This window comes from Antennarius striatus, chromosome 2 (assembly GCF_040054535.1).
Source record: "Antennarius striatus isolate MH-2024 chromosome 2, ASM4005453v1, whole genome shotgun sequence".
Lineage (NCBI taxonomy): Eukaryota > Metazoa > Chordata > Actinopteri > Lophiiformes > Antennariidae > Antennarius > Antennarius striatus.
Genome location: NC_090777.1, coordinates 6,738,711 through 6,762,142, shown reverse-complemented (window position 1 = coordinate 6,762,142; position 23,432 = coordinate 6,738,711). Strand labels below are relative to the sequence as shown.

The 23,432-nt window shown below is 45.1% G+C and overlaps 1 protein-coding gene across 2 annotated transcripts in view; it reads right to left on the bottom strand.

Moving 5' to 3' along the window:
• Positions 1-23,432, bottom strand: part of dennd2da (DENN/MADD domain containing 2Da) — a 97,712-nt gene that overhangs the window by 24,581 nt on the left and 49,699 nt on the right. Inside the window, exons 6-7 of one of the 2 annotated variants that reach the window (XM_068326498.1) lie at positions 19,489-19,566; positions 6,903-7,043 (exon numbers count right to left, since the gene is read on the bottom strand). In XM_068326498.1, coding sequence (XP_068182599.1) covers positions 6,903-7,043; positions 19,489-19,566 — 219 coding nt within the window. The remainder of the gene's footprint in view (positions 1-6,902; positions 7,044-19,488; positions 19,567-23,432) is intronic. The other variant, XM_068326507.1, reaches the window with a different exon arrangement.

The following is a 23,432-nucleotide window of genomic DNA, read 5'->3' as shown; positions in this document are numbered from 1 at the left end:
GCAATGACAGTGAGACCTGGCAGGGCGTGATTGGGAGGAACGGCCCTCCCCGATCAGAACCCGAGTGGTGTTCAGTTATTTGACTTCTGTGCTTGTCACGTATTGTCCACAACAAACACCATGTTCAGACATAAGGGTGTCCATATGTGCACGTGGCACCAGGACACCCTAGGCCGCAGTTCAATGATCAACTTTGTGGTTGTGTCATCGGACTTGTGGCCGCATGTCTTGGACACTCGGGTGAAGAGAGGGGCGGAGCTGTCAACCGATCACCACTTGGTGGTGTGTTGCCTCCGATGGTGGGGGAAGATGCTGGTCCGACCTGGCAGACCCAAACGTATTGTGAGGGTCTGCTGGGACCGCCTGGCGGAATCCCCTGTCAGAAGGAGTTTCAACTCCCACCTCAAGCAGAACTTCACCCACGTCCAGGGGGAGGCGGGGGACATCGAGTCTGAGTGGACCATGTTCCGCGCCCCGCAACCCCAGAACCCGCTGGTGGACATCGGCGGTAAGGGATGCCGTCACGCTGAAGGAGTCCTATCAGGTCTTTTTGGCCTGTGGGACTCCTGAGGCAGCTGATGTGTACCGGCTGGCCAAGCGGATTGCAGCTTTGGTGGTTGCTGAGGCAACCTCCAAAGCTGGGAGGAGTTCGGTGAGGCCATGGAGGAAGACTTCCAGATGGCTTCAAGGAAATTCTGGTCCACCATCAGACATGTCAAGAGGGGGAAGCAGTGCATTATCAACACTGTGTATAGTGGTTATGGGGCCCTGCTGACCTCAACTCGAGACGTTGTGACTTGGTGGGGAGAATACTTTGAAGACCTCCTCAATTCCGGCAACACGCCTTCCCATGAGGAAGCAGAGTCTGGGTTCTCTGAGACAGGCTCTCCTATCTCTGGGGTTGAGGTCACCGAGGTGGTTAAAAAGCTCCTCGGTGGCAGGGCCCTGGGGGTGGATGAGGTCCGCCCGGAGTTCCTAAAGGCTCTGGATGTTGTGGGGCTGTCCTGGTTAACACGCCTCTGCAACATCGCGTGGACGTCGGGGACAGTGCCTCTGGATTGGCAGACTGGAGTGGTGGTCCCCCTTTTTAAGAAGGGGGACCGGAGGGTGTGTTCCAACTATAGGGGGATCACACTCCTCAGCCTACCTGGCAAGGTCTATTCAGGGGTTCTGGAGAGGAGGGTCCGTCGGGAAGTCGAATCTCAGATTCAGGAGGAGCAGTGTGGTTTTTGTCCTGGCCGTGGAACAGTGGACCAGCTCTACACTCTCCGCAGAGTCCTTGAGAGGGCACGGGAGTTCGCCCAACCAATCTACATGTGTTTTGTGGACTTGGAGAAGACATTCGACCGTGTTCCTCGGGGAGTTCTGTGGGAGGTGCTTCGGGAGTATGGGGTACCGAACCCCTTGATGAGGGCTGTTCGGTCCCTGCACTACCGATGTCAGAGATGGTCCTTATTGCCGGCAGTAAGTCGGATTTGTTTCCAGTGAGGGTTGGACTCCACCAAGGCTGCCTTTTGTCACCAATTCTGTTCATAACTTTTATGGACAGAATTTCTAGGCGCAGCCAAGGCGTTGAGGGTGTCCGGTTTGGTGGCCTCAGTATTGCGTCTCTGCTTTTTGCAGATGACATGGTGCTGTTGGCTTCATCAAGCGGTGATCTCCAACTCTCACTGGAGGGGTTCGCAGCCGAGCGTAAAGCGTTTGGGATGAGAATCAGCACCTCCAAATCTGAGACCATGGTCCTCAGTCAGAAAAGGGTGGAGTGCCCTCTTCGGGTTGGGGATGAGATCCTGCCCCAAGTGGAGGAGTTCAAGTATCTCAGGGTCTCGTTCACGAGTGAGGGTAGGATGGAACGGGAGATCGAAAGGCGGATCGGTGCAGCGTCTGCAGTGATGCGGACTCTATATCAGTCCGTCGTGGTGAAGAAGGAGCTGAGCTGAAAGGCAAAGCTCTCGGTTTACCGGTCGATCTACGTTCCTGCCCTCACCTATGGTCACGAGCTGTGGGTCGTGACCAAAAGAACGATCCCGGATACAAGCGGCCGAAATGAGTTTCTTCCGCAGGGTGTCTGGGCTCTCCCTTAGAGTTAGGGTGAGAAGTTCGGTCATCCGGGAGGGACTCAGAGTCGAGCCGTTGCTCCTCCGCAACGAGAGGAGCGCCAGATGATATGGCTCGGGCATCTGGTTAGGATGCCTCCCTGGTGAGGTGTTCCAGGCACGTCCTACCGGGAAGAGGCCTCAGGGACGACCCAGGACACGCTGGAGAGACTATGTCTCCCGGCTGGCCTGGGAACGCCTTGGGATTCTCCCGGAGGAGATGGACGAAGTGGCTAGGGAGAGGGAAGTCTGGGCTTCCCTGCTTAAGCTGCTGCCCCCGCGACCCGACCCCGGATAACCGGAAGTGGATGGATGGATGGATGGATCAACATTGGGTCAGTGTTCTATTTTTAGGTCAGAGTTTTTATCCAGTCAGAATTCAGCTACCTTGTTGAATGAAATCTGTCCAAGACCCTCAGAATCTAGAAAGCAGACGCCCCTGCACTGTGAGTGAACAGGAACATATAGACAGATGTGATAGCCAATCAGATCATGAGTTGGCCTTCTACGGCCTGTTAGCAGGTCTCATCTTCACCTGAAATGTACGTATCTTGTGATTGGATACTCACTCTCAGAAGGCGGCCCTATGCAGAGCACATTTGAAGTGAAGCTCTTCCGATTCCTGATCTAGCTAATTTGTTTCTGGATTTGTTGCTGGAATTAAAACGCATAGATAAACTGTGCAACCAAGTCATTGAAGTGTTCTTGAGGAAAAGGGAATGGATTCTATGTTTTAATAAGCTGTTTGAACAGCTGCTTTGGTGAGACACAAAAGGGTCCACTCTATCGTTATCATGAAGCAACTCCCTTTTAAATATGAAAGATTAAATAAAATGCTTGTACTCACTAAAGTAGCTGTTCAAACAGCTTATTAAAACATACAATCCATTCTCCTTTCTTAAAAACATATATACACGACTATATATACGTTTATACAGTGGTATGAAAAAGTTTGGCCAACTCTGATATTCTTCCAAATTTTACTTCATAAATCACTGGCGGTTTGGATCAACAGTTTCAGTGAAATATATCATATGATAAACAGTCACAAGAGGGCACAAACCAGTGTCTTATTGTCCCGGTCTAAAGCCCATATAAATACAGAGGGTTGTGTCAGTAAGGCCATCCGACCTATGACTTCCAAACCGGATCAGTCGATGCCCGTGTTAACAATACCGCCACTGGTGCTGTTCACCTAGAGGATGTCGGTGGAAAGTGGACTACTGTTGGTCGAAGAAGTGTGGGAGGAAAGTGTGTTCGTAGGAAGAGAGAGAAGAGGAATGCTTAGAGTGTAGGACTGCGAGTAGGGACGTTGAATGTTTGAACTATGACAGGAAAAGGTAGAGAGTTGGTTGACATGATACAGAGGAGGAAGGTAGACATACTGTGTGTCCAGGAGACCAGGTGGAAAAGTAGCAAGGCTAGAAACTTAGGAGCAAGGTTCAAGTTGTTCTATCATGGTGTAGACAGGAAGAGAAACGGAATAAGTTATCTTGAAGGAGGAGTTTGTTATAAATGTCCTGGAGGTAAAGAGTGTCAGATAGAATGATGAGTCTAAAGCTAGAAATCGAAGGTGTGATGTTAAATGTTGTTAGTGGGTATGGAGCATACCCACTAACAATACAGGTAGGATGTGAGCTGGAGGAGAAGGAGGAATTCTGGTTGGTCTTTGATGAAGTGATGCAGAGCATACCTAGAAGTGAGAGAGTGGACTGATAGAACTAAAATTGAGTTATTTCGACACAACAAAGGGCTTGGAACAGTGTTCAAAAACAAACTAAAATTTGGGGGTGGTCCCATCATGCTGTGGGGCTGTGTGTCCAGTGCAGGTACTTGCAATCTTGTTAAAGTTGTAGGTCACATGGATTCAGGTCCATATCAGCAGATTCTTGCAACAATGTTTAAGAATCAGAGACTAAGACACCTACTCCAGCTCCTCCAGGGGGATCCCGAAGTGTTCTCAGGCCAACTGAGAGACATAGTCCCACCAGCGTGTTCAAGGTCTTCCTCGAGGTCTCCTCCAGGTAGGACATGCCCGGAACACCTCCCCAGCCAGGCATTCAGGCATCTGCAACAAATTCCCAAGCCACCTCAGCTGGTTGCGCTCAAGGCGGAGGAGCGGCTCTACTCCGAGCTCCTACCTGGTGAGTGAGCCCGTCATCCTGTCTCTAAGTGTGTGCCCAGCTACTCCACGGAGGAAACTCATTTCAGCCGCTTGTATCCGGGATCTTGACTCATAGCTCATGACCATAGGTGAGAATAGGAACGTAAATTGACCGGTAAATCGAGAGCTTTGTCTCCTTCCCCACCGCGACAGACCTAAACAGCGACTGGATCACGGCAGGAACTGCACTAATCTGTCAATTTCACGTTCCATTGTTCCCTCACCTGTGAACAAGACCACAAGATACTTAAACTCCTCCACTTGGGGCAAAGACTCTCAAATCTCCTGCAGAATTTGAGAGAAGGTGGGAGTTGAAGACCTCACTGACAGAGGGTTCTGCCAATGTTCCCAACAGACTATTAAAATATGTTTGGGCCTGCCATGTCTGTCTGACCCTCTGCTCTGCCAGCGGATCCAGCTCACCACCAGGTGATGATCAGTTGGTGACTGGTCTGCCCCTCTCTTCACCCGAGTGTCCAACACACGCGGTCGAAGGTCTGAAGATACAACAACAATGACGATCACCGGCTTCGGCCTGGGATGTCCTGGTGGACATCCCTGTGGTTGAACAAGGTGTTCGTTATGGACAAACTGTGACTAGCACAGAAGTCCAATAACAGAACACCACTCGTGTTCAGATCGGGGAGGCTGTGCATTCCAATCACCCCTCTCCAGGTGTCACTGTCATTGCCCACGTGAGCATTGAAGTCCCCAAGGAGAACAATGGAGTCCCCAGTCAGAGCACTATTGACCACCTCTCCCAGGGACTCCAAGAAGGCCAGGTATTCCACACTGCCATTTGGCCCATAGGATGAAATGACAGTGAGACACCTGCCCCAACCCGAAGGCGCAGGGACACGACCCTCTCGTTCACCGGGGTGAACTCCAACATATGACAGCTGAACTGTGGGGCTATAAGCAAGCCCACACCAGCCTGTCACCTCTCACCTTGGGCAACACCAGAAAGGTTGGGAGTCCAGGCTCTCTCAAGGGTTTGGGTTCCAGAGCCCAAGCTGTGGGTGGAGGTGAGCCCGACTATATCTCGCTGGTACCTCTCAACCTCCCTCACAAGCTCTGGCTCTTTTCCCACCAGTTAGGTGACATTCCATGTTCCTAGTGCTAGACTCTTTGTCTGTGGATTGGGTCATTGAGCCCCATGCTGACAAATCCACACTGCACCCGTCTCCTACGGTTTCCCTCGGCGGGTGGTGAGTCGACCAGAGTGTTGGCCCATGTCGTCATTTCCGACTGAGCCCGGCCAGGCCTTGTGGGCACTGGCCCGGCAACCAGGCACTCGCATACTAGCCCTTACCCCAAGCCTGGCTCCAGGGTGGGGCCCCGGTTGTGCCATAGCGGGGCCCTTGCACAACGTCACAGTCCTTGATGTTTTACTTGCCATAAGGAGGTGCTGTGAAGACAAATAGTCCTTCGAACAAATACCTTCAAACAAAATCCAGACCCTCATTAGAAGCTACAGAAAGTATTTAGAGGCTGTTATTTCTGCATAAACATGCTCTACTAAATATTGATGTAATTTTTGTGTTGGGGTGCTCAAATTTATACACCTGCCTACTTTTATTTAAAGAATTATTGCACACTTTTTGTAAATCCTATAAACTTCATTTCACTTCTCAAACACCACTAAGTTCATCTGCTGTATGATATATTTAACTCAAATTGTTTATCCAAACTGCCAGTTATTTATAAAGGAAAATCTGGAAAATGATCAGGGGTCCCCAAACTTTTTCATACCACTGTATACATGGGGGAGCAGCATCGGAGCCAGTGACACCAACAGGCGAAACAAGCTGATCAGGAAGGCTGGCTCTGTGATTGGCTGGAGAGGAGAACTCTGAACAAACTGTTATCCATCATGGATAACCCCGCTCACCTTCTTCACCAAACACTGGACAGACAGCAGAGCTCTGTCTCCAACAGACTGCTACAGCTCCACTGTCGAAGGGACAGGTACAGGAAGTCATTCCTGCCACAAGCCATTGCTCTGTACAACAGCTCTACCATATCAGATAGAGTTCCACCAGTCTGATGTTTAGATATGGCTTTCATTAAGTCCTGTGTATTACCACAGGGGGTCACACTATTTAATTACTTGATAATAGGCTATTATTATTATTATTATTATTATTATTATTATTATTATTTTTAATATTATTATTATTTTTGATATTATTATTATTCCCTTTTCCCTTATGTCTTAATTTTTCATCAATGTTTCCGTGTTTCTGTTTGTTTTGTGTGTCTGAATGCTGCTGCAACATTTAAACTTCCCAATAAAGTACATCTTAACTTATATATATACACACACATATATATATATATAATTTTCAATAACCTACCACTGGCACGGATTGTGGGGTTGCTGGAGCATATCCTAGCGGACTGAATATGTGAGGCAGGGTACAGTCCAGACTGTACCCTGCCACTGCGGAGCCACATGTAGACAGACGAACGCACACACACTCAGACCTTTTGAGACCGGCAAATTTGTCTGAAGTACATGTTTTTGGAGGTGAGAGGAAGCCAGAGAACCTGGAGGGAACCCATGCAGAAATGGGGAAAACATGCAAATGACGCACAAAGTGGGACTCTCACTGCTAAACTGTGCGGTGATTTGTTCTAACCTCAGTGCCTGACTCAGGAATGAAGCTCTTAATCTCTACAGTGTTTCCTGGAGAAGGGAATGGCGCCTCCCTCAGCTTCTGCATGAATGGGTAGATCATGGCCATGGAGAACTCCCGCCGCTTCTCCACCTCATCAAATATCTGCACACAATCACCAAAGAAGATTAATATAACCAGTTACATAAACTTCAGAAGGTTTGAACTTTTCAAAAGAATGTACTAAAAGATGCAAGTCAACAGTGAATTTTCTCATGTAGTATTGTGACGTGATGCTCTTAAAAACGTTGTTTAAGTATTCGAATAAAGCTGTGGGAAAAAAAATTGAAACAAATGTCCACTGCTGTAAAAGTTAATGGAAAAGCAGTATGTCTATCTAGTGCTATTTAAAGTTTAGCTCCAGCAGCTGAAGTGGGGGTGGGATTGAAAGGCCTTCGGATTTCTTATCTTATATACTTGTTCCCCACCTAACAAGCAGAATCACATAGACAGCGGCAGTACCTTACAAGCATTTGAAGCATCAATGTATTGTGAACAAGAAAGAGCAAAAAAGAGAAATAACAGAAAGTCCTAAAGTAATTCATGTAACCTTCCTATAATGGGAGAGACGGAGAAAACACCCTCAGAAGTCTATGGCTATAGCAGCACATCTAGAGGAATCTGTTGTTCCTAATTATAAGCTTCATAAAAGACAAATGTTTTGAGTCTACCCTTAAATAATCCAAAAGCTGTTTAAGTCAATCCACTGGACGTTAACGTCCATAACCATAACCATGACCTGGATCAGTGATCCATGAGAACCTACACAGACATACTCTTAAATAAGATAAGGGTGTCTAACCCCTGGACCAAGGCCGGGAGATTGTTCCAGAGTTAAAGAGCCAGACAGCTAAAACTTCTGCCTCCTGTTCTATTTTTAAAGACCTGATTGGTTACCAAAAATCCTGCATCCTCAGGGCGAAGAGCCATGGCAGGGTGATACATGTTAATGAGCTCTTCAAATTTAAGATAGGAGTATCACAGTGAAGAGCTTTATATGTGACCATAAGGATCTTGAAATTTATCCTGGATTTTTTCGGAAGCCAATACAGTGGTACCTATACTTACGAATGTCTCTACATACGAAATTTTCTACTTATGACTTGCCTCAACAGTATATATATAGCCTCTAGTTATGAAAGAAATTTCGAGTTACGAAAGGTACAAATACAGTATGGGCTGCTACTCGCAGCTCCCAAAGGTTCCTGAACGCAACATTCTTATAGCTGCTCTGCCACTGGCTATTACCTAGCATCTTCCTGGCATCCCATTGGCTAAGAGGGAACTCTGTGTGTAGCTAGATTGGTGTCTATGCAGCGTCCTCATCATTCGGCCCTCAACCCGTGAGGTGTTCTGATAGTTTTACGCAAATATATTAACTTTTAGAGTATTTACTATGGACCCCATGAAAATGACGGAGGAAAGAGGAAAAGAAAAGATGAAGAAAAGAGTTTTTGTGTCCATACAAACAAAAAACAACAAAGCAAGAGATAGTAGAAAAGCATGAAAAAGGGATGCGTTCATTTGATCTCGCCAAAGAATATTGCTGTAATGCATCTGCAATTGCCGTTATTAAAACACAAGGAAGTTTAAGGAGTTTAAGGCATTGCGTGAGTGGTTGGAGAAGTTCGGCATGGTGAGGCAACACCGCATGAACCAAAGAGCGGAAAAACAAGGTGGAGAGCAGTTAAAAGGTAACTGGCCATCATTTTTATTCTTTATTCTTTTTTACCCCTGTGGACTCACCACCCGCAGGGCAGACCGATGGGGTCGGGTGCGCTGCCATATGGGTGGCAGTGATGACGGGGGGTCACAACAGACCAGACCCGGGCGGCAGAAGCTGGCTTTGGGGACGTGGAATGTCACCTCACTGGCGGGGAAGGAGCTGGGGCTTGTGTTGGAGGTGGAACGTTACTAGTTGGATCTGGTGGGGCTTACCTCCACACATAGCCTCGGTTCAAACTCCTGGATAGGGGTTGGACCTTGTTCTACTCCTGAGTCAGGTCAGGCGTGAGGTGCACGGCGGGTGTGGGGATACTCACAAGCCCCCGGCTGAGCGCCACTGTGTTGGAGGGTTGCCTCCCTACGCCTTAAGGCTGTGGGAGGGAAAACTCTGACTGTTACTTGTGCGTACGCACCAAATATCAGTTCAGAGTATTCGACCTTCTTGGGGTCCCTAAATGGGGTCCTCGATGGAATCCCTGCAGGAGACTCCATTGTTCTTCTGGGGGACTTCAATGCACACGTCAGCAATGATGGAGACACTTGGAGGGGCGTGATTGGGATGAATGGCCTCCCTGACCTAAACCCGAGCGGTGTTATGTTGTTGGACTTCTGTGCTAGTCACAGATTGTTTATAACACCATGTTCAAACACAAGGATGCTTACAAGTGTACCTGGTACCAGAGTACTCTGGGTCGGAGGTCAATGATTGATCTTGTGATCGTATCATCTGACCTTCGACCGTGTGTTTTGGACACTCGGGTGAAGGGAGGGGCACAGCTGTCAACTGATCACCATCTGGTGGTGAGTTGGGTCCGTTGGCTTACCTTTGGATAGACCTGGTAAGCCAAAACAAGTAGTGCGGGTGAACTGGGAACATCTGGAGGAGGACTTGGTCCGCGAGGCCGGTGTTTAAGCCGGCGTCTCGTGCATCCCTGTGGAGGCTGGGGACATTGAACCTGAATGGTCGATGTTCAAAGCTTCCATTTGTGAAGATGCAGCTGAGAGCTGTGGTCTCAAGGTCTTGGATGCCTCAAGGGGTGGTAACCCTCGAACACCGTGGTGGACGCCGGTGATCAGGGAAGCCGTCCGACTGAAGAAGGAGGCCTTCAGGGGCATGTTGTCCCTGGGGAGTCCTGAAACAGGTACCGACGGGCCTAAAGGACTGCAGCCTCGGCTGTGATGGAAGCAAAACAGAGGGTGTGGGAGGAGTTTGGAGAGGCCGTGGAGAAGGACTATTGGACGGCACCAAAGTTGTTCTGGAGGACTGTCCGAAATGTCAGGAGGGGGAAACGGGGGACCATCAATGCTGTATACGGCAAGAGAGTCAATCTTTCAGGGCGAAGACGCCGAGGTAGTTAAACAACTTCACGGTGGAAAAGCCGGGTGTCATGGATGACACGCCTCTTTAACATTGCATGGAAGTCTGGGACAGTGCTGAAAGATTGGCAGACTGGGGTGGTGGTTCCTCTTTTTTAAAAGGGGGACCAGAGGGTGTGTGCCAACTACAGGGGCATCACACTCCTCAGCTACCTTGGGAAAGTTTACTCCAAGGTGCTGGAAAGGAGGGTCCGGCTGATTGTCGATCCTCGGATTGAGGAGAAACAATGTGGGTTCCATCCTGGTCGTGGAACAACAGACCAGCTTTTTACTCTCGCAGGGATCCTAGAGGGGGCTTGGGAGTATGCCCATCCAGTCTACATGTGTTTTGAGAAGGCGTACGATTGGGTCCCCATGGATATACTGGGGGAGGTACTGCGGGAGTATGGAGTGTGGCCCTGAGGAGAGGGGACCTCTCCTCAGGGCCATCCAATCCCTGTACGCCCAAAGTGAGAGCTGTGTTCGGGTTCTCGGCAGTAAGTCGGACTTGTTCCGAGTAGCTGTTGGCTGCGCTTTATCACCAATTCTGTTCGTGATTTTCATGGATAGGATATCGGGGCATAGTCACGGTGAGGAGGGGTTACAGTTTGGTGGCCTGCTTCTTGCAGATGATGTGGTCCTATTTGCGCCGTCGGCCTGTGACCTGCAGCACTCACTGGTCCGGTTTGCACCCAAGTGTGAACCGGCGGGGATGAGGATTAGCACCTCCAAATCTGAGGCCATGATCCTCAGCAGGAAACTCATCCCCCATTCTCCGAGTGGGGGATGAGGTCCTTCCACAAATGAAGGAGTTTAAGTATCTTGGGCTCCTGTTCACGAGTGAGGGAACAATGGAGCGTGAGATTGGATGGAGAATTGGGGCAGCGGGAGCGGTATTGCAGTCGCTTTACCGCACTGTTGTCACAAAGAGGGAGCTAAGCCGAGAGGCAAAGCTCTCCATCTACTGTTCAATCTTCGTTCCTACCCTCACCTACGGTCATGAGTGATGGGTCATGACCGAAAGAACGAGATCGCGGATACAAGCGGCTGAAATGGACTTTCTCAGGCAGATAGTTGGTGTCTCCCTTTGAGATAAGGGGGGGGGGCTCAGAGTAGAGCCACTGCTCCTTCGCGTGGAAAGGAGTCAGTTGAGGTGGTTTGGGCATCTGGTGCGGATGCCTCTGGGGCGCCTCCCTAGGGAGCTGTTTCTGGTACGTCCAGCTGGGAGGAGACCTTGCGGCAGACCCAGGACCAGGTGAAGGGATTATATCTCAACACTGGCCTGGGAACGCCTTGGGATCCCCCAGTCAGAGCTGGTGGATGTGGCCGGGGAAAGGGAATGTTGGGGCTCCCTGTTGAAGCTGCTGCCCCCGTGACCCGATTCCGGATAAGCGGTGGAAGATGGATGGATGGACTCTATTCTTTGCTTTTTACATTTTGCACAACTGTAATTTATTGTGTAACAATCTAATTGTAACATGTATTTGTTACATATTTTGATGCATTTTTGTGTTTTAAAACATTTATGGTGGCACGGTGGTGCAGTGGGTAGCGCTGTCGCCTCACAACACTGTGGGTCCGGGTTTGAGTCCCGCTCTGTGCGGAGTTCGCATGCTCTCCCCATGTCTGCGTGGGTTCTCTCCGGGTTCTCCGACTTCCTCCCACCTCCAAATGCATGCACTTCAGGTTGATTGGCTGGTCCCAAATTGCCCGTAGGAGTGAATGTGTGTGTGCATGGTTGTTTGTCTATGTGTGGCTCCGCGGTGCACTGACGTCATGCCCGGAGTGTCCCACACCTCATGCCCTATGCCAGCTGAGATAGGCTACAGCTCCCCGTGACCCGCTGTGGTGGATAAAGCGGCAGAAAATTAATGAATGAATAAAACTTTTATGTCTGAATTTTGAGGGGCTTGGAACAGATTAGGGCATTTGCATGGAAAATGTGTCTACGAAATTTTCTACTTAACGACATTTCTTCCAGAACCAATTAATTTCCTTTGTAGGAGAAATGTGCTCTCTCCTTCCAGTTTGAGTCAGTAAGCGTGCAGCTGCATTCTGAGCTTGTCATAACATCTTCATGGAGGAGCTTGAACAGCCTGATAGTAAGGCACTGCAGTAGTCTAATCTAGAACTAACAAAAACATGAATTATTTTTTTCTGCATCTTTAATGGATTAGACATTTATCATTTTACTAGGACTTCGTAAATGGAAGAAGGCTCCCTGAGACACAGACGTAATATGGGAGTTAAAAGACGGATCCTGATCAAAACTCATTCTCAAGTTCCTGACATCACTACTAGAGGATAAAGCAATGTTACCTCCTGTTGTCATTGTCTCTCTAACTCAAACCCATACTGACTCTCACTGATTCTCTGCAAAATAACGAGAGGAAGAGGAAAATCGGGGGAAGATGGGAACAAAACTATGAAGGATACTCTAGACCAGCTGGTCTTTTCTATGAAAGAGTTAAAGAGTGAGTTAAAGAGCGACTTTGCTAAGTTAAGGAGTGACTTTGATAAATAGTTGGAAGGAAAGCTTAAGAAAATGCAAAAAGACATAGATGAAAAAGACTGAAGAATTGTTGAACAGGGACAACAAAGAATGGATGATTTAGAACAAAGCATTCATATGAATGATATGATCATCTCTGGAATCAAAATCAAGCTGAGGAATTACAGACATGCTGTGGCCAGGGGAGATAAAACTTTATCGAATGTCTGGAGAAACAATTGAGTTCTCCACCGAGGGATCTGGAGGTAACTATAGATCCGGACCAGATTGAGACATGCCACCCATTACCATGTGTAAGTAGAAGACCACCTGCAGTGCTGATAACATCCCAGAATCGTAAACACAAAATTACTCTTCTGAAACAAGGCTTCAAACTGAAAGGAAAAAAATGTACATTAATGAGAATCTCACGAAAAAGAATGCTGATATAGCTAAAGAAGCTCGACAACTGAAGAAGAATGGGCTGATCGACAACACCTGGAAAAGCAACTACAGGATCTTCATCAAAACAAAGGGGCTTTCTCTGGACCAGATGAAAACAATTGTGATCAGGAGTGCAGAGGAGTTGGTGAAATACGAACAATAAAGACGGACAAGAGATCAGAACAGCAGAGTCGTTTCAAGTCGTGGAAGCTCTACACCAATTTTGGACATGTCAAGTATTGCATGGAACAGTTGAAACAACCAACATCATCAATATCAGAAACATGGATTCATGAACAAACCCCCCCCCCCCCAAAAAAAAGCCTAACAACATGGATTTCTGAAAACATGGGATAACATTAAGTTTGAGACCATAAAGAGCATGTTGATATCTTTTGGCAATATACTAGCATGTGAAACTGTTCAAGTGTATGCAAGAAACTGGTTAATTCTTGTATAAACATTTTCTTCTGAAAGAGGTGAATATAATCATTGTATTCTTGTTGAGAACACTGACAAGGTCAACTTTCTGTTTTGACTATCTATGACATTAACAAACCTTGCTGTTCCTAGGAAGAATGTAAACATGGCTATGCTCTGGGTTAAACGGCTAATATCTAGAAGTGGATAAGAGTATGAACATTTGTCAAAATACAATGGATGAACTAGTTGAAAAAGTTTAATGTCAGAGTTTGTTGATTACATATTGTAATAAGTGAGATTTCTGTTGATTCTGGGGGACGGAAATTTCACAAGGCTACTAGCTTCTATCCATCAGCCCTTTTTTTCCCCGACGTTGATGTTGTAAATGTTGACGGTGTAAAAGTCTGTTATATTAACATTTCTGAAAAAAATAAAAAAATAAAAAAATAAACTACCTAAGTAAATTACAGTGTAAGAAAAAATTATCTCTAAGGTGCTTAGGCCCAATAATAATAACTTAAATTTTGTCAGTGTTTAGCATTAAGAAGTTGTGGAGCATCCAAGACTTATTATTATTATTATTAATAATAATAATAATAATAATAATAATAATAATAATAATCCTTTATTGTCCCACAGTGGGGAAATTTGTGTGATTGTGGCAGCAGGGGAGGGGGGGGTGTGTCATACATAAATACTTAAATAATATACATACATATTAACATATGCAACATATGAAATATATGTATTCACATATTGTAAACATATTAACATATACCATATTACCAGAAATTTACAGTTATATTTACAAAACTATACACTACAGACTGCAGAATTGCAGATTACACTGATCATCCCGATTTAGAATGTTTAGAATAATATTTAGAATAATACCCCTGAGGCAAGTCTCTAATTTAACCAATTGGTCAGATTTGTTTGTTTTAATTGAAAAATATAATTGGGTATCGTCCGCATAACAGTGAAATGTAATGTTATGTTTTATTATAATACTTCCCAATGGTAACATTTAAATTAAGCAATACTGGGACAGATTTTTGAAATACTCCACAACTAAGACTCTCTCGTCCTGAAAATGTATGATTTACCTGATTTACACCTGAACAAACTGAAATCGGTCAGCTAGATTAAACCAGTTTAATGCTGGGTTTTTAATGTCCACCTCATCTTCTAATCTCCTGAAAAGAATTAGACAGACAGACTGAGACTTTATTAATCCCGAATGAAATTCAGTGTAACATCTGCTCACAAAAAATACAAATAAATACACATAGCAGTGACTGACAGACAAAAAGACGTTATATAATCACATAATTAAGATAATTAATTACAACAACAGTACACATAACATGAAAAGGAAGCATAAGAACATGGAAGAAGCAAAGGAAGAAGACATAGAAGAAGCTTAAGAAGAGGACATAAGAGTATGTGGACAACAAAGACCGCCACAAAGTATCCCCACAGTGCATCCCCAGTGTATTCCAGTCCCCCCCTCCCAGTCTATCCCCTCTTGCCGACCTTGATGACCCTGCAGCTTCACCTTCACCTCCTGATGGCACTAGGCACAAAGGAGGTCCTGAGTGTCTCTGTGGAGGAGCTCAGTGACAGCAGTCTGCCACTGAAAGAGCTCCTCTGCTGGGCAAAGGAGATGGGGTGGATGGTGTTACCCCGAATGAATCTCAACCTGGACATATTCCTCCTCATTAGAACAGTATTACAGACAAAAACAGATAAGACTTTTATCTGATGCTACTAAAAGGTCATTTGTAACTTTTAGCAGTGTGCACAAGCCAGTGTCGTATTGTCCCAAGTCCAGATAAATACAGAGGGTTATGTCAGGAAGGGCATCTGACGTAAAACTTTTGCCAAATCAATATGCAAATCGAAAATATGACTTCCATACCAGATCGGTCGAGGCCCGGGTTAACAATGACCGCCATCAGTGCTGTTGACCTACAGGGTGCCGGTGGAAATTGGACTACTGTTGGTCGAAGAAGGAGAGGAGGAAAGTGTGTTTGTAGGAAGAGAGAGAAAAGGAACGCCAAGAGTATAGGACTGAGAGCAGGGACGTTGAATGTTGGAACTATGACAGGAAAAGGTAGAGGGTTGGTTGGCATGATGCAGAGGAGGAAAACAGACATACTGTGTGACCAGGAGACTAGGTGGAAAGGTAGCAAGGCTAGAAGTTTAGGAGCGGGGTTCAAGTTGTTCTATCATGGTGTAGATAGGAAGAGAAATGTAGTAAGAGTTATCTTGAAGGAGGAGTTTGTTATAAATGTCCTGGAGATAAAAAGAGTGTCAAATAGAATGAAGAGTCAGAAGCTAGAAATCGAAGGTGTGATGTTCAATGTTGTTAGTGGGTATGCTCCACAGGTAGGATGTGAGCTGGAGGAGAAGGAGAAATTCTGGTTGGACTTTGATGAAGTGATGCAGAGCATACCTAGAAGTGAGAGAGTTGTCATTGGTGTAGACTTCAATGGACATTTTGGTGCAGGAAACAGAGGTGATGAGGAGGTGATGGGCAGGTTTGGTATCCAGAAGAGGAACACAGAAGGACGGATGGTGGCTGACTTTGCAAAAAGGATGGAAATGGCTACAGTGAATACTTTCTTCCAGAAGAGGCAGGAACCTAGGGTGACCTATAAGAGTGGAGGTAGGAGCACACAGGTAGACTCCATATTGTGTAGATGGTGTGATCTGAAGGAGATCAGTGACTGCAAAGTAGTGGTAGGCGAGAGTGTAGCCAAACAGCATAGGATGGTGGTGTGTAGGATGACTCTGGTGGTGAGGAAGATGAAGAGGACAAAATGGTGGAAGCTGAAAAAGGAAGAGTGTTGCAAGACTTTTAGGAAGGAGTTAAGACAGGCTCTGGGTGGTCAGGAGGTGCTTCCAGATGACAACTACAGCTAATGTGATCATGGAGACAGGCAGGAGAGTGCTTGGTGTTTCATATGGAAGGAGAGTAGATAAGGAGACTTGGTGGTGGAATGAGGAGGTACAGGGGTGTATACAGAGAAAGAGGTTAGCTAAGAAGAAGTGGGACACTGAGAGGACTGAGGACAGTAGACAGGAGTACAGGGAAATGCAGCTTAAGGTGAAAGTAGAGGTAGCAAAGGCCAAACAAGGGGCTTATGATGACTTGTATGCTAGGTTGGACAGTAAGAAGGGTGAGACTGATTTATATAGGTTGGCAAGACAGAGACAGAGATGGGAAGGACGTGCAGTAGGATAGGGTGATTAAGGATAGGGATGGAAGTGTATTGACAGGTGCCAATAGTATGACGGTAAGATGGAAAGAGTACTTTGAAAAGTTGATGAACGAGGAAAATGAGAGAGAACAAAGACTACAAAAGGTGGCTGTTGTGGACCAGGAAGTAGCAAAGATTAGTCAGGATGAAGTGAGGAGGGCATTGAAGAGGATGAAGAGCGGAAAGGCAGTCAGTCCTGATGATATACCTATGGAGGTATGGAAGTTTCTAGGAGAGGTGGCAGTAGAGTTTCTGACTGGGTTGTTCAACAGGATCTTAGATAGTGAGAAGATGCCGGAGGAATAGATAAGTGTTCTGGTGGCCCATTTTTAAGAACAAGGTAGACGTGCAGAGTTGTGGCAACTACAGAGGAATAAAGCTGATGAGCCATACAATTAAGTTTTGGGAAAGACTAGTGGAAGCTAGACTAAGGGCAGAAGTGAACATTTGTGAGCAGCAGTATGGTTTCATGCCAGAAAAGAGTACTACAGATGCAGAATTTGCTTTGAGGATGTTGATAGAATACAGTATAGAGAAGGCCAAACAGAGCTGCATTGTGTTTTTGTAGATCTGGAGAAAGCTTATGACAGGGTGCCCAGAGAAAACTGTGGTATTGTATGAGGAACTCTGCAGTGGCAGAGAAGTATGTTAGAGCAGTGACAGGACATATATGAGGACTGTAAGGCAGTGGTGAGGTGTGCTGCAGGTGTGACAGAGGAGTTGAAGGAGGAGGTGGGACTGCATCAGGGATCAGCTCTGAGCCCCTTCTAGTTCGCAATGGTGATGGACAGGCTGACAGACGAGGTTAGACAGGAATCTCCATGGACTTTGATGTTTGCAGATGACATTCTGATCTGCAGTGAGAGCAGGGAACAGGTGGAGGAGAAGCTAGAGAGGTGGAGGGTTGTCCTGGAAAGGAGAGGAATGAATGTACTCTGTACTCTGATGTACATACACATCAGAGTACATGTGTGTGAATGAGAGAGACCCAAGCAGAAGAGTGAGGTTACAGGGAGAAGAGATCAAGAAGGTGAGTACCTAGCGTCAACAGTCCAGAGCAATCGAGAGTGTGGAAAAGAGGTGAAGAAGCGTGTACAGGCAGGATGGTACCAGTGGAGAAAATTGTCAGTGTGATGTGTGATAGAAAGTTTCAGCTAAAACGAAAGGAAAGGTGTACAAAACTGGTGAGACCAGCGAGGTTGTTTGGTCTAGAGACAGTGTCCTGTAGGACAAGACAGAAGACAGAGCTGGAGGTAGCAGAGATGAAGATGCTGAGGTTCTCTTTGGGAGTGACCAGGAAGGATAGGATCAGGAATGAGTACATCAGAGGGACAGCACATGTTAGAAGTTTTGGAGATAAAGTCAGAGAGGCCAGACTGAGATGGTTTGGACATGTCCAGAAGAGAGATAGTGAATATATTGGTGCCAGGATGCTGAGTTATGAACTGCCAGGCAGGAGACTTAGAGTAGGAAAACCAAAGAGGAGGTTTATGGACGTAGTGAAAGAGGACATGAAGGTAGAGAAGAGGATGCAGAAGACAGGGTTAGATGGAGGCAACTGATTCGCTGTGGCGACCCCTGAAGGGAAAAGCCGGAAGGAAAAGAAGAAGTTAATGTAGTTTATAGAGATCATTTTTCTAGATTTAAATGGTATTAAATTTTTGTAGGTTGGCAAAACAGGCGGTGTGTAAGACTGCAACTCTTTTGCCTGATCTCCACTTTAGCATTTCAGGATTCGTAGATAAACTTTTGGCTATGTTTCTAGACAAGAGGGCTGCACAATCCCAGGTGGGATAAATACCATCCCTCATAATAAGACATTGCTTGCCCCAGAAAGATTTCCAATTGTCAATGAAGCCTATTGGGACACCACCTTGACAATCAGCGATTATAGGATGACATGTGACTAAACATCTCATTGCTAATGAAATTCGGGTGGGGTCAAGGGAAAACTACTTGGTCTGCCATGGTCCTTGCATATGTGCACACCGACTCTACATTAACTTTGAGGACCTCAGACTTTCTTAGGCGTGCGTCATTTACATCACAATGAATTACAATTTGTTTAAATCTCCGTTTATCCTCAGCCATTAGTTTTAACTGATATCCCCAGCTCTGGTCCCAGGGACACAGCTAACTGTGGCTGTTGAATGTCCTAAATTAACATGTCTCAAAGAGGATCCAATGACAGCGTGTCTTTCGGTCGGCGTGCTACTAGAGGGGCTGAACTTAGTGGAGACACGTATGGAGGAGGAAGCCAGAGATGTATAATGATGGGAATGTCCAGTAGACTTTCTCTGTCTACATTTCATTCTCACAGTCACTCAACCACCCTGTTTACCCTGCTGCTAGGGGACAGCTGAGGGGGGAGAGCTACAGCTACCGCTAGAAGAGCCCAGTAGCTGCGGTACTAGGACGCACTGCTCCAGCTTAACCTACCTGTGGACTGATGGCTACATGGCTATTCATACATTTGATGGAGCAGTCGTTTCTTGACCTGGCTAAGCCTTACCTTGTGTTAAGATAACACTACTCTTCAAACAAATCCCTGACTCATAATTGGAGGTAGAGGCAAGGAAAAGACAGGAGAAGAGACAGAAGAGAGGCTATTCAGGTCATATTTAGCAAAGGCACTAGTAGTGCTAGAGATATAAAGAATAAGAAAAAGGGTATCGAAAATTGATAGAAACTGAAGGTGAGCCCACAAAATCACATCTTTCTGGATAAACAAATGAACATTCGGAAGGTTGAATTTATAGAAACTTATATTTATCAAGATGTGCAGCTGGGTTTAAGAAAAATAAGAAACTACATTAAATATACTGAAAGGTATTTTTCAACTCACCTTAGAGAAGAGACCAAAGCAAGCAAGTGTGCTGATGATGCAGTAAGCCTCAGGTGGTCGTGCTCCTTTCCCTTCAGGCTGCAAATACGAAAACAGCCAACATGAGATAGCATTATATTAGATTAGGTTCAACTTTATTGTCATTGCATATGTTATATGTACAACGCAACAAAATGCAATTAACCACAACCCCTGTAGCAACCAACTGATTGTATTGGTGAGACTTCAGTTATTTCAGTGTAACAGTCACTTGGAGGTAAATATAAAATCATGTTAATGAAAATTATATACAGTAATCCCTCATTACTTGCGGTTAATGCATTCCAGGACCACCCGCAAATAACACATTTTCATGATAATGAAACAATTTATTTTATTTGCGGTAATTTAAACCTTTATGAACACAGCCATACTGATATTAAGCTACCTTATATCTGTATTACGTTTTCCCACACTCACTCTTATAGATTGTTTAAAGTGCTTTTAAGTGTTTTTCGGAAGTGTGATGTGCTCCATGAGTCTCACAACACAGTGCATTTCCGGATGCTGTCAGCCAATAGAATGCACGTATGGTATCACGTGACTACCTACTAAAAATCCTTGATGAGGTGGAGCCGTGCATCTTGAACTGTGAATGCACGAGGGACTACTGTCAAATCGATCAAAGCAAGATTTAATTTATAAAAGAAGAAAAAAATCGTACTTAAATATCTGCTTCCAACTTCAATAGGGGATAACCAGCCCTGTTCAAACTAAGTGGTACACTTGTAATACATTTAATCAGTTTTTAATGTCAGGCTGCTAATTTAACGGTAAATATGCCACTCTGTTTGACTTGTAGAACTAATTTCAACGTCGGTGCCTCAACGCTGTGAACTTAACTGCTTGTCACAAGTTCATAAAAGTTTAAATGACCATAAATAATTACAATAAATAGTCTGTCGCGTTATCGCAGAATTTCATTTTTTGCGGGTGGTCCTGGAATGCACTAATTGTAAGGAGGGATTACTGTATATATATATATATACGTATATGTATTAGGGCTGTCAGTTTAACGCGTTAATTAGATTAATTAATTACGCTGCAAATTAAGGCATTATAAAAATTAACGCAAGTGAGTGGCAAGTCAATGCTCAAGCATTTTAAATTTGGCCCATTGAGTGACCCATAGGCTGCAGTGGCACGTCACTTCTTTCCTGCGCCACTAGTCAAAAGCAGGGTGACTAACAATAGAGATGGACGCGACACAGGAGAGTGAGGAAAGCCCACTCAGGTGTTTTTGCCGAACATACACAAATCACTGTGTATGTTTGACACATTGTGTCAATTCATGATGACACGCCCCCCTTAGCCATTACTGGCTGCAGGTGATCAGGTGACGCTACGTCGATTAGCCTACCTGTGCTACAGGGGATTTTGCACACTCAGTAGTCGTTTTATGCCTGTCATGATGGTACGTTATCTGATTGCTTTCTTAATAATTTAATCCATAGTAACTATGTTGAGCAAAAAAAGAATGTGGTCGGACGAATATGTGCAACGTGAAGTTACATGTATTGTATAACGGAACGTGATGGGAGTCGGCGTTCTGTATGATTTGCAATGTCAACTTGAGCAACTCTAATCTCGCACTGGCAAAAATAAAGGAACACTTCCTTAAGCTGCATGGAAAACAAAAGAAACAGACTTTGCTGTGAACATGACATCAGAGTAGCACTTGCCAAGGTGAAACCACGCATATCTGAACTGGTCTCAACAACAGCAGAAGTCACACTGATTTGCAGGTCGGTCATTTCATGTGAGTACATGCACTGTTGGTTGTGTTCTTTGAAAAAGGTGATATTACATGCACTGTCTTGGTTGTGTTCTTTGAAAAAGGTGACATTACATGCACTGTCTTGGTTTTGTTCTTTGAAAAAGGTGACATTAATGTACAATTCATTAGTAAAACATATACCGCTAGGTGAGTGAGAATATGAAACCGGCAGGGTTCAGCACCTCCAACAAGGTTAAGAACCACTGACCTGTTTTAGAGGCATGTTATATTATTCATTTTGAATTTCTGTCAGCTTTAGTATTCATTTTGATTGAGAGTCTGCTTATGTGCCTATTTGAGACTCAGACTTATTTTATTTCTGAATTTTATTTATTTTATTTAACTGTATTTGTATTGCATTTTTGAGAAATGCACCTGGCCTAATTGGTTTGCTGATGTGCTTGCCTTTTTTCTTTTGAAGTTCATTTATAAAGCACACTTAATCAGTAAGAATGTGGATTTCAAATCTTCTCTTCTTGGTGTATCCAATTGATTAGTCATGCACTACAATTTTGTAATGTCCTAGGATTCAAATTCTTTATATGGGGGCCTTTAGCAGGTAAGAGATTAAAATGTGATTAATTAGATTAATTTTGTGATCGCCTGACAGCACTATATATATATATATATATATATATACAGGTAGTCGTCGACTTACGACCGCGATTGGTCCCAACAGATCGGTCGTAATTCGACTTGGTCGTAAATCGACTCTTAAGTAAAAATTCAATCCAGCAGCGCTGGTTCTTGGCTGTGGGTCGTCCGGATCATCAGCTGGGCAGCGTGTGGGTTGGTGGGAGCGGGAGACGATCTTTTCATAAACATTGTGAGCTTTGTCTAAATTGTTAGTTTCTTTTTCTCCTCATAAATTTCACGATATGGACGGAAAGTGTCGTTTGCCAGCCGTTCAATCCTTGCAAATGTTTCTATGTTCTATGTCCATTTCTTCAAAGTGTGCACGGAGTTTATTTAACAGGGAAAAGCCTTCTGACAAGCCTTTGGTGGTGAACATTTTTTCTGTTTCCTCCTCTTCTTTCTCTGCTTCTCTTCTCTCTTCTTCTTCCATCAGTTCTTCATACAGCGCAATCATTCGTAAGTTCTCCAAGGAGTTTTTTTGCCAGTTTCACTATTTTCTCCCGAATTTGATCAAGTTCTTCGTCACTTTCAAATCCAGCAGAAGAGTTCACGTAACGCTTGACAGTTTTTCCACACGCCATTCATATATTTCTCCGTCACAGCCTCCCAAGCAGCCCAGCCCATCAGTAGTGGGCTGGGCTACTGATCGCACAGTGTGACTGAACAGTGTGTGTGCGCCGTGGTGACTGAAGAGAGCGCGGGAGCCTCAGAGCGTGAGTACTGTGGCTGGAGGGAATGCCCGCGTTACCCAGACATTGTGGTCGTAAAGTTGCATAGGTCGTAAGTCGACGACTACCTGTATATATATATATATATATATATATATATATATATATATATATATATATATATATATATATATATATATATATGCAGCAACTGTGTACCTATTTATAATTAAATTGTTTTTAGTGCAAGCGTGATTTTCATCTCAGTATCTTTAAGCATTGTGACTTAAGCAACGGTAATCCTCGAGATGCTAATATATAAGATCGGTAGAGGGCGTATACCCTCCATGGATGAGATTGTTAGAGGCCAAGATAAAGGTCACATGCAGAGAAGTTAGCCAGATAGCTGAGCTGCATGGTGAATGAAGGGGTACCCAGGAAATACAAGCTCTATATATTGTCCATCCAAAGCTGTTTAAATCAGTTCACTGGACTTTAAGTTTCTAGAAAACGTTTCAGTCTCATCCAAGAGGCTTCTTCAGTTCTGAAAGTGGCTTGTCTTGTCCCATCTTATTAACCCTGTGGGGTGTGGTCAGTGCTATTCACATTTCAATGAAACCCGACTGGTTAACACGTTGATGGGGGTGCCGGGGTTGTCAAAGGGGGGTTGTTGAAATGCGAGTTTCACTCAGCCTTTGTATAACTAATGAGGGTCATTAGCATAGACACATCACGTGAGCTAATCTGCTGAGACATTCTTTTTGGGAGTTTTGAAAGGACCTGATTGTAAATGGGCGAAAGGTGAGGTCGCAGACCAACCCCCT